General features: G+C 30.9%; 1 protein-coding gene across 1 annotated transcript; it reads right to left on the reverse strand.

The window, feature by feature from the left end:
* Positions 1-4,929: 4,929 nt before the first annotated feature.
* Positions 4,930-14,218, reverse strand: LOC143049086 (sulfotransferase 1E1-like). Its single transcript, XM_076222864.1, has 7 exons — positions 14,149-14,218; positions 10,375-10,457; positions 8,732-8,926; positions 8,126-8,443; positions 7,293-7,402; positions 5,893-6,082; positions 4,930-5,081 (listed from the first exon to the last, which is right to left on the reverse strand). Exons 2-7 carry the CDS (start codon positions 10,439-10,441, stop codon positions 4,969-4,971), a joined length of 993 nt encoding a protein of 330 aa, XP_076078979.1. The 5' UTR covers positions 10,442-10,457; positions 14,149-14,218; the 3' UTR covers positions 4,930-4,968.
* Between the last annotated feature and the right edge of the window lie 817 nt (positions 14,219-15,035).

The raw sequence follows: 15,035 nt of genomic DNA on the forward strand, positions 1-15,035 counted from the left end.
GTCATACCTTTAAGATATCTCATCTGCAAATCTTGTACACCCTTGCCCTAGCAATGTTTTTATGCTTTAACACTGTAATATGATGCTTTCTTCCTCTTTATTAATCATGTTAATGATTTGGTCAACTTGAATACATAAGAAAGAGATGTGTCGTACACGTCGAGGAGTCGCCAACTGAGCTGTACAGATATAGAAAGCAACAAAAGCTAGTATAGATACGAATCTAATCAGTTTTTTTTTTAAATATAATGTATGTTTTGGTTGTATGTCTGTTATAATCATTGCATTCATAAGTTGGAATTATATAGAATAACGATATTTGGAGTCAATTCTTTTTCATGTTCTTGGCAAACTGAGCATCGAATTTTTCATTGACAGCAACAGTAAAATAGTTTTTCCAGTCTCCAACCTCACCTATCGAATAGTATTGATATATTTATATATTAACTGCTAAACATAAAACCAATTGCATGAGAAGAGTTTCATGTTTTACAGATAAATAAAATAAAAAACATGAGCAATATAATTTGTTGAAATCAATAATAACAATATGGAAGATCGATACATGCATTTGAGCTGAAACATAATTTGTGTCAAACAAACAATGCAGTCATGTCTTCTGAGAACACATTCAACACTGTGAACAGTTTTCAGCAGTGCATGAACAGAACAACCACCGATTATTCTAATAAGTACTTTCTGGTAAGTAAAGGAATGTTTGTGTTATATGGTAACAACAATTTTACCCAAACTGTTTAGGTATAGGTGTTGACGACGTTGATATATAAAATGTAAATTCACAAAAATACTGAACTCCGAGAAAAATTTATAATGCAAAGTCCCTAATCAAATGGCAAAATGAAATTATAAAACACATAAAACAAATGGACAACAGCTGTCATATTCCTGACTTGGTACAGGCATTTTCAAATTTAGAAAATGATGGATTGAACCTAGTTTTATAGGGCTTAAACTATCTGTGGTATGACAGTAGCATCAAATACCATTATGTTTACAACGTTGAGAGCACAAAACAGACATAATAGGAAAAATTGTGAAAAAGGGTTGCAGCAGTCATCAGCACTTCACAATCTCAATCAGAACAAAACAAACCAATATTCAACAAAGAAGCACAAAACATGCAAAAAGTATATCGTCGCTGGGCTTTTAAAATGTCGTATATGACTTTTTTGGCTAAACATTCTTTTTGACACCAATGGTCTGGGCGGGGGGGGGGGGAAATCTTTTGTATTACAAAAAGGCATGCAGTTAGACCAATCAAAATGTGTGAAATAAGACATATTACAAAATTGCCAATGTCAGTTGTTTGTAAAGTTTGCTTCCAAAATGTATGAAAACTTGAAAATAGTTGTAGAATGGCTTTGGGAAAAAAATAATTGTACATTCTTTATTTCTGTGAAAAAAAAATAAGTTCTTGGATAATCCAAAAATGTCAAAGTTTTTATTTCACTGCTATTTACAAAAATGTTCAAGTTCACATACGACATTTTGGAAGCATGCATTTTGCCGAAATTTTTAAAGCCTGTTTGTGAGATATTTTTTTCTTTTTTTAAATTTGTAATTTACAACATTTTTGAAGCCCAGCGACGATATATCAAGTTTAACAACCACGTTCCTTGCTTCTTATTTTTGTATTTCAAATCAACCCTTAAAGGATTGAAATATTTGAAGTCTTTTGACTAAATGGCTAGGTTCACATCATCTTTGGTGTAGAATCGCATGTTTGACGTCATAATGTGAACGTCACAGAGGAAGAGATATTCAATTTTGTTTTCAAACTATGAGTTTGAATGTCTTTTGTAACTTTCGCCCCTCTTTAAAGTTATACTATGAATAAAGCAAGGTTTTTATATAAGCTCATATATATAGAAAAAAATGAATTTTATTACTTTTTACATCTGACCTTATTTACAAGAATACCAAGGGAGCCTGTTATGCCAAGCTGATATTCGAACTCATAAAGTCAATTTAAAATAGAAAAGGACACTTTATTCTATTTATCCGCAATTTGTCTTAACAGTATGTTTTTGGTTAAAATATGAAGTAAGACGAAATAGTTACTTAAACTACTTTGACGCGTACACAATGTTGGAATAGTTGTTCAGTTGTATGACTGGAATCGCGTGCATTTCATCGACGAATTGGTGGATTGACTGTACACATCACGTTGCTGCACTGACACATTGGCTTATATTTTTATTTAGCTTCAAGTCCTATCCATGAAAATATTAAAATTTAGAACGGAAATGAGCAATGTGCAAAAGAGACAGCAACGCGACCAAAAAGCACAAAAAAAACAAAAACAAAAAAAGCCACCAATTGTCCTCAAGACAGCAAGAAAATCAGCCGCCCCTTCAACAAAATGTGTACTAGTTCAGTAAAATGGGTATCACATCAAAAAATTAAACTCCAAAACATACAAATAAACTACAATTAAAAAAAACCAAGACTCTCAAAGGCCAGAGGCTACTGACATGCGACAATCGCAACAAAGCGATTGGGTTGAATACTATTGTTCGCGGATACTTTTTATTGCGTTAAATCCTTTCATGCCCATTTCACGGCGATTTAGTTTTGCAATTTTCAAATTTACTTGATGTAGTATTATAAGGAAAACACGAAGTTTTACAAGTTAGCGACGATTTATTATTCACGTTATTTTTCTACTCGCGAAAAGTAGCAAAAATAAATATCTTCCGAAAATTAATTGGTTTACAGTAAATAAATTATCTCTCAACCTTGAACTGTTCCTCTTGACAATGTAGAATAAACAAACACACAGCAAAACGCACTGTAAAAATCAATTTGGTAGAAGTCTTAGTTCGGTTTCAGAAAAGGTAACAAAAGAAACAAGGCAAAATGACAATGAAACAATGATAAATTAACAAGACACTACTAGCAGCAACTGATATGATGGCTCCAGACTTCTGCTGAACTGATTTGAAAATTATGCCTGCATCGTATGAAAATCAAACATAGTTTATCCCGTTAGCTGTATTGTATCATAAATAAAAAGATAATGAGAAATACACTACCCGTGTCATGCCAACAACTAGTTTCAGAACAAGACAAAAGACCATATGAGTTAATCAATATCAATACCAAAATATGCCATCTTTTATGATCTGACAACACTATCGTAACTAAATCTCTACTAAATAAATCTGTTTACAGTTTTTATAAAACCTTTATTGACATATTGGATCTTAATCAAATTTTTTTTTATGATCTTGAGGGCGATCAATATTGGGAAACAGTTGAGAATAACAATATGCAATTTGGACGATTTCACGCTATGGACTGCAATTTGGAATTGTATTGCAATTCTCTAACATTTGATGTAATTTATTAACTGGTAAAGAACAGAGCTTGGTTTACTGAAAATGTCTGCCGTTGATTTTGTGAAATACTAATTAGGTCAGAAATAATTGTATTGTTGATACGGCATTTTCTATGAATGCGATTTATTCTAAGCCCATAAGAGCGGTGTTTACGAACAGTTTTAGAAACTATATTCAAAATGTTGCGTTAACATAATCGGTTCTTGATATACATGAATTGTCGCTCCCCATGATATTTTAATTTAGAAAGAGAGGACAGACTGCTGACTTTTTAATCCAATTTAATCTAATTATTTTCAGTCATCGTACAAACTTTGAACGAGATTCCCCAGGCTGCTTATTTACAATTTCTAAAGGGTTAATTCTTAAATATTTAGTAGGATGAGTGTGTTTTAAAAGTGTTGATAAATGATACTTTTAAAGTAATAGTTTAAACAATAAAGATGTTCATGCGTGCGTTAAGATAAATAAAGTCTAGTTTTATCTACGCACTGCGTCCCATGTTTGTTTCATGTAAGTTAATAAATAACACTGTTAGTTTTTCAGTTTATTACCAGTTTCAAAATTTAAGGAAACTGTGCAATTATTAAACGTAGACCTTATCGTATTGTTAGTGGAAAGACGGAGACACGTAACTTATTTTACGGTATAACATTTATCAATAGAAGGGTTTCCACGATTTTTATTATTGAAAATGTTAGCGATTGCAATCTTTTTTATATCAGCGATTTTGAGACATGTATAAATGTATATACCCTTTGAATGAGTTTGAATAATTCTTTTTTCATTTCATAATTTCATTTTTTGTTATCCGGATCAGGCAGTATGATGAAAACGAAAATAAACAAATTACCTATTATTGAATTATGTCTTGATTTTCAAATAGCGTTCTTCCTTGTCAAATGAATGACCAAAATCTGACAACTATCCGAGAGGTTAAATAATGGCATAGATAATACAAATTGGTATGCATCAGATGAGCATTGAAATGTCTCTTCAATGATTCTTATAGCCAACACATTAAAACATCCAAAACTTATTAATACAAATAAAGAGGGAATACAAAAGCCGAGAAAGAAAATCAGAGCTTTGAATGACATAGGGATACCATCGAAATGAAACTTTCACCAGCAGTGTATATAGTACTACTATATTTTTGTAAAATTATATCATCGAAATCATAGCAAAACATAAAAGGTGACTACATTATATTTTTATATGATTAAGATACATTGTATATCATGTTTTCATCGTCCTTCGTGTGTACCATTGCCTAAACATGAATTTAATTTGTGCTTTATCTGTTTTTATTACTTCATTCTTCATCTGTATTAATGACTTAGGCCTTTTATAGCTGACTATGCAGTATGGGCTTTGCTCATTGTTGAAGGCCATATGGTTACCTATAGTTGATAGTTTCTGTGTCCTTAGGTCTCGTTGGTAATTATACCACATATTCTCTTTTACACAACACATCACATCACAATTAAAGGTAACAGAAAGAGAGTGTACATACGAATCTAATCAGATCCTTATATAATATAATTTGGTAATAAGTCAGTTATTATGAGTGTTTATTATAATGAGTGAATTCACAAGTTATATGTTATAAAGAAAAGCGATATTTAAAGTCAATTCCTTTCATCTTTTTTGCAAACCGAGCATTGAATTTCTCATTGACAGCAACGGTAAAGTAGTTTTTCCAGTCTCCAACCTCACCTGTTAAAGAGAATGAAGACACTGAGTACTCAACATAATGAAAATTGCATTAGTAGAGGAGTTTCAGAAAAAAAAAGATTAATAACATGAACGATTGTAAAAATTAGTAGTAAAAACATGAAAAACCGAAAGTTATGTTTAAAATATGAGGTGTGCCAAGCAAACAATGCATTATATTTTCTGCGAACACGTTCAATACTAGCTAACTGTCCAACACTTATTCAAAAATAAATATAGAGAAGCACATATCCCGAATGTTCTGATACTTACTTTTTGTTAATTAAAGAGAATGTTGTTTTATGCGCAAACCACCAGTCAACTTATCATATGAATAATAAAAAAATAATATAGGTGTTGATTTTGATATAGAAAGTATCATCCTTTCTGTCCTGACCTAAAACCAAAAAAGTTGAAAGCCTCGGAATAGCTTTGCTTTATGTATCAATACACTGTAAGTGCGATCGAGCTAGAAAATTAACTCCGAAACCTGCTATTGTTTCCTTGCAATAATCGTCAAATAATCCATATGTGATATACATTCTATAATCGTGTTCCAGAAAAAAATTAATTATCGTCTTGAACTAGAATTTATAATAAATCATGTTATTTCATTTTTATTCAGTTGCATATATGTCATTATCTAAACTATTATATATTGTGCATTAACAACTACTTACCTATCCACTGATATTAAAATATATTAAACACTCGAGGACAGGATAAGGTACCGGTACTTTATGTATCTCAAACAAGTATACTAAAAATAATTTAAAAAAAAAGAAGAAAAAAAGAGTTAAATATAGTTTTATACCTTTTCTGTATGTGAAATTTGTAATTTTCTTAGCAAGTTCTTTATTATTGATTGCAAATGTTTCCTGCTTTGAACTCGCTGCCTGTTTCATGTTTTGGAAACTACATTTGACTGCTATATCTTTTACCAAATCACTGTTTGCTTCAACTTCTAGAAATTTAGCAAGTTTCGATATTTCCGTAACTGGATCCTGTAAAAAGGAATAGATTGGTTTACTCAATGGCCCTCATCTGACATTTTAATCACATTAAAAAAAAAACAACAATAAAAATAATGGCAAATTAACTACTTTTTTTTTAGAAAAACTAAGTGTAATATCTTTAAATGTATGTGTATTGCTTACTGTATATTCTTTTAAGGTATCTAATACATCACTTGTGTTTTCTGTTAGCGTTGATGATATTAATTCAAATGATATCTGAATTGTTTAAAGCTGAAATTACAGAAAGGTCCAATTATTGATTGTTATATTGTTTTGGTTTCATTTCAAAGGGTTCCAAAATAATTTTTGAAGGAAAAAAATGAATAAACGCATTTTTAATGTAACCTTTAGAAATTCACACTTAATATAAGGCAATATCATTTATTATTCACGGAGGCTTTAGCTGTTGAATGTTCACAATTTTGACCCACATTCTTGTATTTGATTTTGAACGTACTAAAACGATTATCCACCAAATTATAGGATGTCTAAAATAAACAATTTACAATGTATTGGCTCGATAATTGTATGAGGATTTCGTGTTAATTTAGATTAAGTGTGTATCTGGATGCTATCTACTTAACTACCAAGGTGACCTCGTATGACTGTCAATGGTCAAATAACACGATTTAATTATAACCATAGACATAAATAGAAAGCAACATCATGCAACTGGATTTTTTCAAGTCTGTTTGATTTCATACTGTAGGTTAAAATATATGTTAACCATCGTTTTTACTGGTTTGAGATTGAGTGTTTGTGCATCGAACCAGACAATCAAATACTTAACCCTTGCTTTATTTTCAATTTTGTCATTCGTTTCTCTTTTTAAAACTGAACAGGCATAATTTATGCGTAAGCCATCTCTAGCTTTAAGTTTTGATAATAAGTGACATGCATACGGATTAAATCAGGTCGAATAAATCACTTGCAAATACACAATTCATCATGATCAGCGATGATTATTAGATTCAAAATTGAACCGAACTGGCTTCAAAAAGCAAATTAGTATTTAACTTTTTCACTTTCATTAATGATGTAACAAAAAAACATGTACCTATTGTTTTTTATTATATCTCGTAGATAATGCCCTTTTTAATGGATTTAAGATATTGTATATAGTCAATGCCAAGTATGTTCATGTTAAGTGTTGAATTTTAGAATTGAAAAGAATAAGTATAAGCTAAAAATTATATACGTCTTTCATGTCTTCATATGATAAGCAGTAAATGTTGTCATGTCCTTCCTTTAAGAACTCATACCACTGTCTTGTATAGTAAAACCAGTTCAATAACGAAGATTCCACTTCTGAAATTTGTAAAATCACACGGAAAAATAGGTATAACTCGAATAATAACGATATGTGTTTGTTTGTTACAGATGAAAAAAAAATGAAATAACCTAATATCATCATTAAAATTATGTAAAGAAAACTTAACCTTTCGACATGAAATTAGATAGTATTTAGTCGCATTTATAAACGTTGGTAAAAAAACAACAATATATGTTCAACTATATTAGATGAAAAAGATTGAAAAAGCCTTATGTCAACAATAAAATTACGGGACTGTAACCAAATCTTTGGGCTTACAGAAATTTCTTCTGCATCTTCGCCTTTCTTTTCCTTGTTTTTTTTTCTTATATATTATGGACCCAACATGAAGCTTAGACTTACAGATAATAAAAAACTCAATTTTTGATGTTTACATAAGACACAATTAGAAATAAGAAGACGTGGTATGAGTGCCAATGAGACAACTCTCCATCCAAGTCACAATTTGTAAAAGTAAAACCATTATAGGTTAAAGTACGTACGGTCTTCAATATGGAAACTTGGCCAAATTGATATTATTAAGACACATAATTTTTATTTGGTCATTGTGTATCATAAATGAACAGCAATTTATGTTAAAATACCAAAGTGTAAATATTGTCTCAGAAACTGTGATATGTGTAACAAAACTTGAAAACTTGACTTAACACTGTTTTTTTTTTAAAAAAAATAAAGACTAACATATTCTATCAACTTACCTAATTCCATATATTTGTAGATGAATTCTTCCCATTTTATCGTTGAATCTATGAAGTTATAACCCTGGAGAAACGGAAGAAGTGACACTATAACATCTTTCGGATTTCTTTGAAGGAACAGAATCTTGCACTTTTTGTCAAATGCCTGCTTTGGTAAACACTGAGGCGAGAAATGAGTATTATAAATACGAGGTTTTGGTGACACCCTTAACACTTCTCCAGGAATGAATTCAAACATGGCTGAAGTTTTCTCTTTTCCATGATAATCTGCCTTTCCGCTTCTTAGCATGGAAGCTATTTCCCATAACCAATGTGTCCCTGTTTAAGTTGAATACATGTTATTACATGTAATATATTAAGTGATTTTCCTTCAAAAAATTGTTCGATTCACTATTACATTTATTACATGAGGTATTGTTTTTTTCATATTGTCAAGAATTGGGAAGTGCAGAGTGTTACAAACGGTGCCTTTTTTTCTTTTTTGAAATTTTATTTTGAGCTTGGATTGCTATTTATTATCATATTCATCGTACAAAAACTAGCTTTGTCGGTCATCGTTTGTTATTCTTTTTTGTTGCTGTAAATATACATTGGTAAACTTAGTACCTGATTTTGCAAATGCACATATTATGACATCATCAGCATCCATTTCCATATTTCTGATACTAGGTACGTGTTTTCTGTAATCTGGAAATAATTTAGCCGTTTTCAAATTCTGTAATGCATCTCCTATCTTCAAACATTGTATTGGTATTCCACCCAAGTCAACGGTAATAATTTCATCCTCACTAGTAATCGGATCTGAAATAAATGTTGAATGGTTCTGTAATGTTTATAACCTGTTTCTAGTATTTTAAATTGTAATTATAGTAGTTCAGTATTTGTATATATGGTCTATTGTCTACTGTTTGTCGTTGTTATTTTAACGTTGCTCCGCAGGTACTAAACACATATGAAAAAATACAATCTAGCAGAACTTAAGAAAAATGCAACACAAATTTTAAAAGGATTTTTAGCCATGGCGTTGTCAGTTTATTTTCGATTTGTGCATTTGACTGTTCCCCTCGTATCTTTCGCCTCTCTGTTGAACATATTAAAAAAGCAAGACAGCAAGTTGGTTACCAACATATATGTATGTGTTACATTTTGTGTAGTACTGACACGTTCCAACGTAAAATTATGAAGCCACGGACTAAATTAAGAATCATTCCACGTCTGTTAGATCTTTATTGAGTTAGATATGAGCAGATGCAACCTATTTTTAGAAATTGAACACGTTGAAAGAACTGTCAAGCATTAAATATGTGTCGGACAAAACTGCAAACAGCCAACACATTGAAGTGTATGTATATAAAGATGTTGATCGAGTTAAAAGAAATTGCGTTCAGGTATTCCTGAGGGATTTGTCATGGAAATATTTGTTGCTTAAACATTTTGCAATATATCCGATATGAAACTCTGTAAATGGAGCTGGCAAGGATGATGATAGGAATGTTGACATCTAGTAAAGATATTTTGACAGCAGACTGGATATAGATTCGTGCAGGCAAGCCAAACTCCTTATTAGTTGTTTTTTGTTTTATTTAAGAAAGGGAGTTGGACAGATGACTATACTTATCTTCTTCTATAAACTCTACTTGATAAATGTATTTTGTGAGACAGAGTCCTGCTATTGTCAAGATTAACACGTCTAGAACTATAGTCGAAATATATGCTAAAACTTAACAGCAAATATATTGCGTATGATCTGAATAATTTAAGGAGGTAGACCTAGGTTAAGGGAAATAACTCTTAAAATCATCAGTACGTTTGTGTCAACCATTTTCAAAAACATATTCTAAGCTTCTAGGTTACATAGATTATTTTCAATCTGTTTCAGGTAAATGCTTAAAAAACATTAATGAACTTGACTTTTACAAACGCTTAACTGATTTAAAGAGTTATCTCCCTGAACCAAGATCTACCTCCTTAAAAAAGAGTAAGAAAGTTCAAAAGGACAAAGAAAAACGTCTCATGAAAAACCAAAAAACAATTGATGATACAAAGAGCAATTCGAATTGACCAAACTTTCGGGTTTATCTCATGTGATCCAGAAGAGTGATCTGATCCTGTTCCACAACTAACTCTTGTCCTATTGATTATGAAAAGTGCTAATTCAACAATAATTTTCCTTTTAGATTTTTTACAACCGAAGAAAAAAGGGGTCTGATATTTTTTTTAAAGGGATCATTTATACCAGTCTTGCTTACCAAAGTCATATTTCAATTCAGGTTTCCATTCAGATGAAGTATTATCATCTAAAGTTTTGTCTCCCATCGTAATAGTCTTTTACCTAAAAGAAAAGCAGACCATGAAGAAAAATTATTTTGACATGAAGTGATCATTTTAGTAGCAGGATCTGCTTACCCTTCCGGAGCTCCTGAGATCACCCCTAGTTTTTGGTGGAATTCGTGTTGCTTATTCTTTAGTTTTCTATATAGTGTCATGTGTACTATTGTTTGTCTGTTTGTCTTTTTCATGTTTAGCCATGGCGTTGTCAGTTTATTTTAGATTTATAAGTTTGACAGTCCCTCTGGTATCTTTCGTCCCTCTTTTAGTAGATAAGTATGACCTATAATATGTAAAATAATCTATTACACCTTTTTATGAATATCTTATCATACATGGTCCGGTGATATCAGTTCAGTTCGGCTTTGGTTATACTTGGTTGTCTTTTTATTTATAGCTTTTTATAGCATGTTTTTAAAAAGCTTTCCTTTTCAAAAGTTTAACCTCGAGCATCATCGAAGAGAAATGAATTGTCGAAATGTGCATCTGGTTCAGAATAATTGGTACCGTTTATATTATCAGTAAATTATCTACACAAGTAATGTAATGCAGTGCACACATGACCTGTATGTATCTCGTTCATATTTTAGTTTTGCTGAACTATTAGAATTGATTAAGTATTTCATATTTTGCAACGTATAATGAACTATCTAATACGATAGATATAGGAAGATGTGGTATGAATGCCAAGGAGATAACTCTCCATCCAAATTCAAATTTATAAAAGTAAACATTATATATCAAGGTGCGGACTTTAACACGGAGCATTGGCTCACATCGAACAGGGAGCTATACAGGGCTCCAAAAATTAGTAATGTAAACCATTCAAACGGGAAAACCAACGGTCTAATCTATATAAAAACAAGAAACGCAAAACGCGTATGAACTGTATAAACAAACGACAACTACTGTACACCAGATTCCTGACATATGACAGGTGCAAACATTTGCAGCGATATTAAACGTTTTAAAAGGTACCAAACCTTCTCCCTTTTCTGAAACAATAGTATATAACATCACAACGGTATATTTGATAGACCAATTATTGAAATTGTCCATTAGATTAAACATCAACTTGTTATTCAAGAAATTGAAGGTATAAGGCAAATTAAAATAAATTGAAAGATTTTCATCCGAGCACGTCCCTTTTAAATCTTCTCACCACGATATTTATATTTTGAAAAATGTACGATTTCCGGTTTTTTTTTTATTTATGTTAACGGAAACAATCGAAACTAAACTGGAATCCGATTGTATTACGCTACATTTACTCTCAAACATGAACAAAGTGTCGTAGTTAGCTGAGAACCAGCTTAATTCAAAACTTCCTGTTTCAAATTTCGGTTTTTGTATTTCTTAACGTAATCTTAATAAATGATTATTAAGTCATCTGCTGCTCTATGATGACAACATCATAAACTTAGAATAAATATCGGTTACGAAAAGGGCATGACATATTTAGGTTACGAGTGTTACGTTGTGTCCAAGAACGAAAATCGCGGTATGTCAAATATGTTTGTGATTAGAACCACCTTGGATATTTTTATTTATACAATTACTTTATGTCAGGAAATTATAATGAGAATACTGCATAGTCAGTTATAGAAGGTCCCAAAGTGAAAAATGTAAGAGAACACTTGTATGTGATAAATTTGTCCTGGTAAAATGTCTGGGCGGACAAATATTACTAGTATAAAGAGTCCATGATTACAGAATTTACTAGTATATTTAATCTTATGTAAGTAATCTACGTCCCCAGACCAATCTTCCTAGGAAATCATGTCCTATAAAATTCTATAATAAATTTAATTACATATTAAAAACCAATTATTCAGAGAACAATTGAAGGTCTTTCCACCAGTAAGAATCTATTTAAAAATGAAAATAATAAAACTTGATTTTAAATGTCAGTTTCAGCGTCAAATGACAGCTTATTGTACGCTTATTCCAAAAATATATGGTTTCTATATAAAAAGGGGAGATAATATTTTACTTCCAGTTTAAAAAAATTACCTCCGGCATTGTTTGATAGTGTACTTTTACATTGATTTAGTACAAAAAATAGATACTTCCGGTTGACAAAATGTCACTTCCGGTTGTCTTTTGAAGGTCATATTGCTTACAACCTAATGCAAAAAGTCCCATGGCTTTATCATGTGTACATGTGAGGTAAAAGCAAAGGTCAAAATTTAGAACGTTAAATAAACATATGATCTTGAGCTCAATTTCAAGGTCATAAACCAAGGACCTCAAATCAAAAGACTCTAGATCTCTACTTTATATTGTTAATGAGTTATATTGCCATACGTATGATATTAGATATAAAAAGGGGAAAAACTCGCGTCAAATATCTACGTACCCTTCGACTAAGATTTATGTGTTACGACATGTCGTAACTAACAATTTTGTGAAAATATTTTGTCGATATATTATAATTATGATTTCTGAAAATAAGAGATAACAAGCCAAAATAACCTTGACCTTTGACCTTGACCTCATTTTTATTTTTTGGACCAAGGACCTCAAATCGAAAGACCCTAGGCCTCTATCATTTATGATTTTACAGTTCCAAATTTATTTCACTTATTTCAATACAAAAGGGGAAATTACTCTCATATGGGGTCTTCATAAAGCTTCGGTCAAAATAAAACCTAACATCTTGAGAATATAACTAGCAATTTAGAAAAATAAATTTGTCGGTTTCTTTTACGGTTGCGGAGGAGATCTGATAACAAGAAAAACAGTGTTTTGGGAGATAACTCTTACAAAGAAAAGTGTTTGGTTAAACAGGGTGAGTTTCAAAAGCATATAGACTGTATGATATCATATACAAAAAAACTAAGCAACATCTTTTGAAACATGTTTACACCGCAAGAAAAAAATTAGGCGGAAGAAAAAAAAATAATCAGAAGAAAAGGAAAGGTGGAAAGACCTAATAAACTAATAAACAATGGAAAGAAGTAGGTCCAGTAAGAGTGAACACAAAAACGTTTTAATTAGTCAAAAACATTCTAAACAATGAAAATTCAACCAATGACGTAACGTTATTTTTATTTTCGGGTTCGAACAATGACATAACCCATGGTTCTTCAGATTCCTACACGGCCAATTACAATAACATTGAACATGCTCCTGACATATCATAATGTGAGTTCAACTTGTCTGATGTAAAATAAATCATTAAACAAAAACTAACTTCAAATTTGTGATTTAAACATCTATAAACGTTACGACCTTCTTCATGACCTTTTGTATTTATTTAGCTGTGCAAACACTACATTAATTCGTTATGAAAGTAACTAAAATGTATTTTATTAATGAATTCTTTTTTGTTCTTTTAGATACAATATCCTCTATTCTAAATTAATGATTACTTTCTCCACCTGTACGTATGTACGGCATGATGTGAAAGGAAATAAACACTACCAATTTACTGTTACATGTACCGTAACATCACAACTTAACATAAAAAAATAATGATTTGACATTTATTACTTACTTGATCTTACTTGTACCTGTATTCAAATACAAATACACATGATACATGGATCACTAAATTCGTAGTTTAGGAAATTATTTTCTTCTTTTTAATATCTTTTAATATCAGCATTAGTTAAAGTTTACTTCATTTAAGATATGATGTTACATCTTGTGGTATTTCTTTTAGAAATATAAATAAAAACGGTAGAACTTACCAAAATTAAAAATATACCATCAAATGTCACACACTAACACGTTTAGGGTTAACATGTAGGACATAAGTATATAGTTTACAAACCTGTTATGACCTTGTGAATATTAGGCTATACATATAGAAGTTCAAAGGTATCGCGTTTAAAACTGCTTGAGGCTACCGATGGTTGACAGAAAAATAAAATCCTAACCGTTTATTTTAAAAAGTAAATCCTATAGAAACATAGTTTAATGGTATTTGTATACATATACTGTATTGATAGGTTGTAACAACCCAACAACAAAATAATCTTCATTTTCCTCTGTACTGTCTAAACTGAAAAATAATGGACATTACTCATATGTTAAATGTACTCTACTATGAATGTGTGCTTGTTGTTAACAAGAGATGCATACGAAGAACGTATAGAGGAGAGAAAGAAGAGGGAAAACAATAGTCATGAATTGCAATTGTTTTTTACTTAATCCTACGCAGAAATGTAAATTTCATTTGTCTTTCAGCTTGCGTTTAGGTTGAAAATTCTACAATAACCACATGTATTTTAATACAAATTAAAAAAAAAAATACTGATCAATAAAATTGAGAATGGAAATTGGGAATGTGTCAAACATATACATAATATATATATAATCTAAATATAGATATAACCTGAAACCGAGGGAAACAGGTCAAAAACATGTATAAGAGGAAAACAACGGAATGATAACAGTACAAACAAACGTAAGAACACTCAGCACTGAGAAACGCTGAAATAAATAATATAATAGTACACTTCAACATGTAAACCGCAGAATATCAATAAACATCTTCTTTAAACAGTGACGTATTTTTGTGACGTATTTATATATATTCATAATCTTGAAATTCATACAATCTTATGAAACGTGT

Source organism: Mytilus galloprovincialis, chromosome 10 (assembly GCF_965363235.1).
Source record: "Mytilus galloprovincialis chromosome 10, xbMytGall1.hap1.1, whole genome shotgun sequence".
NCBI classification, from domain to species: Eukaryota; Metazoa; Mollusca; class Bivalvia; order Mytilida; family Mytilidae; genus Mytilus; species Mytilus galloprovincialis.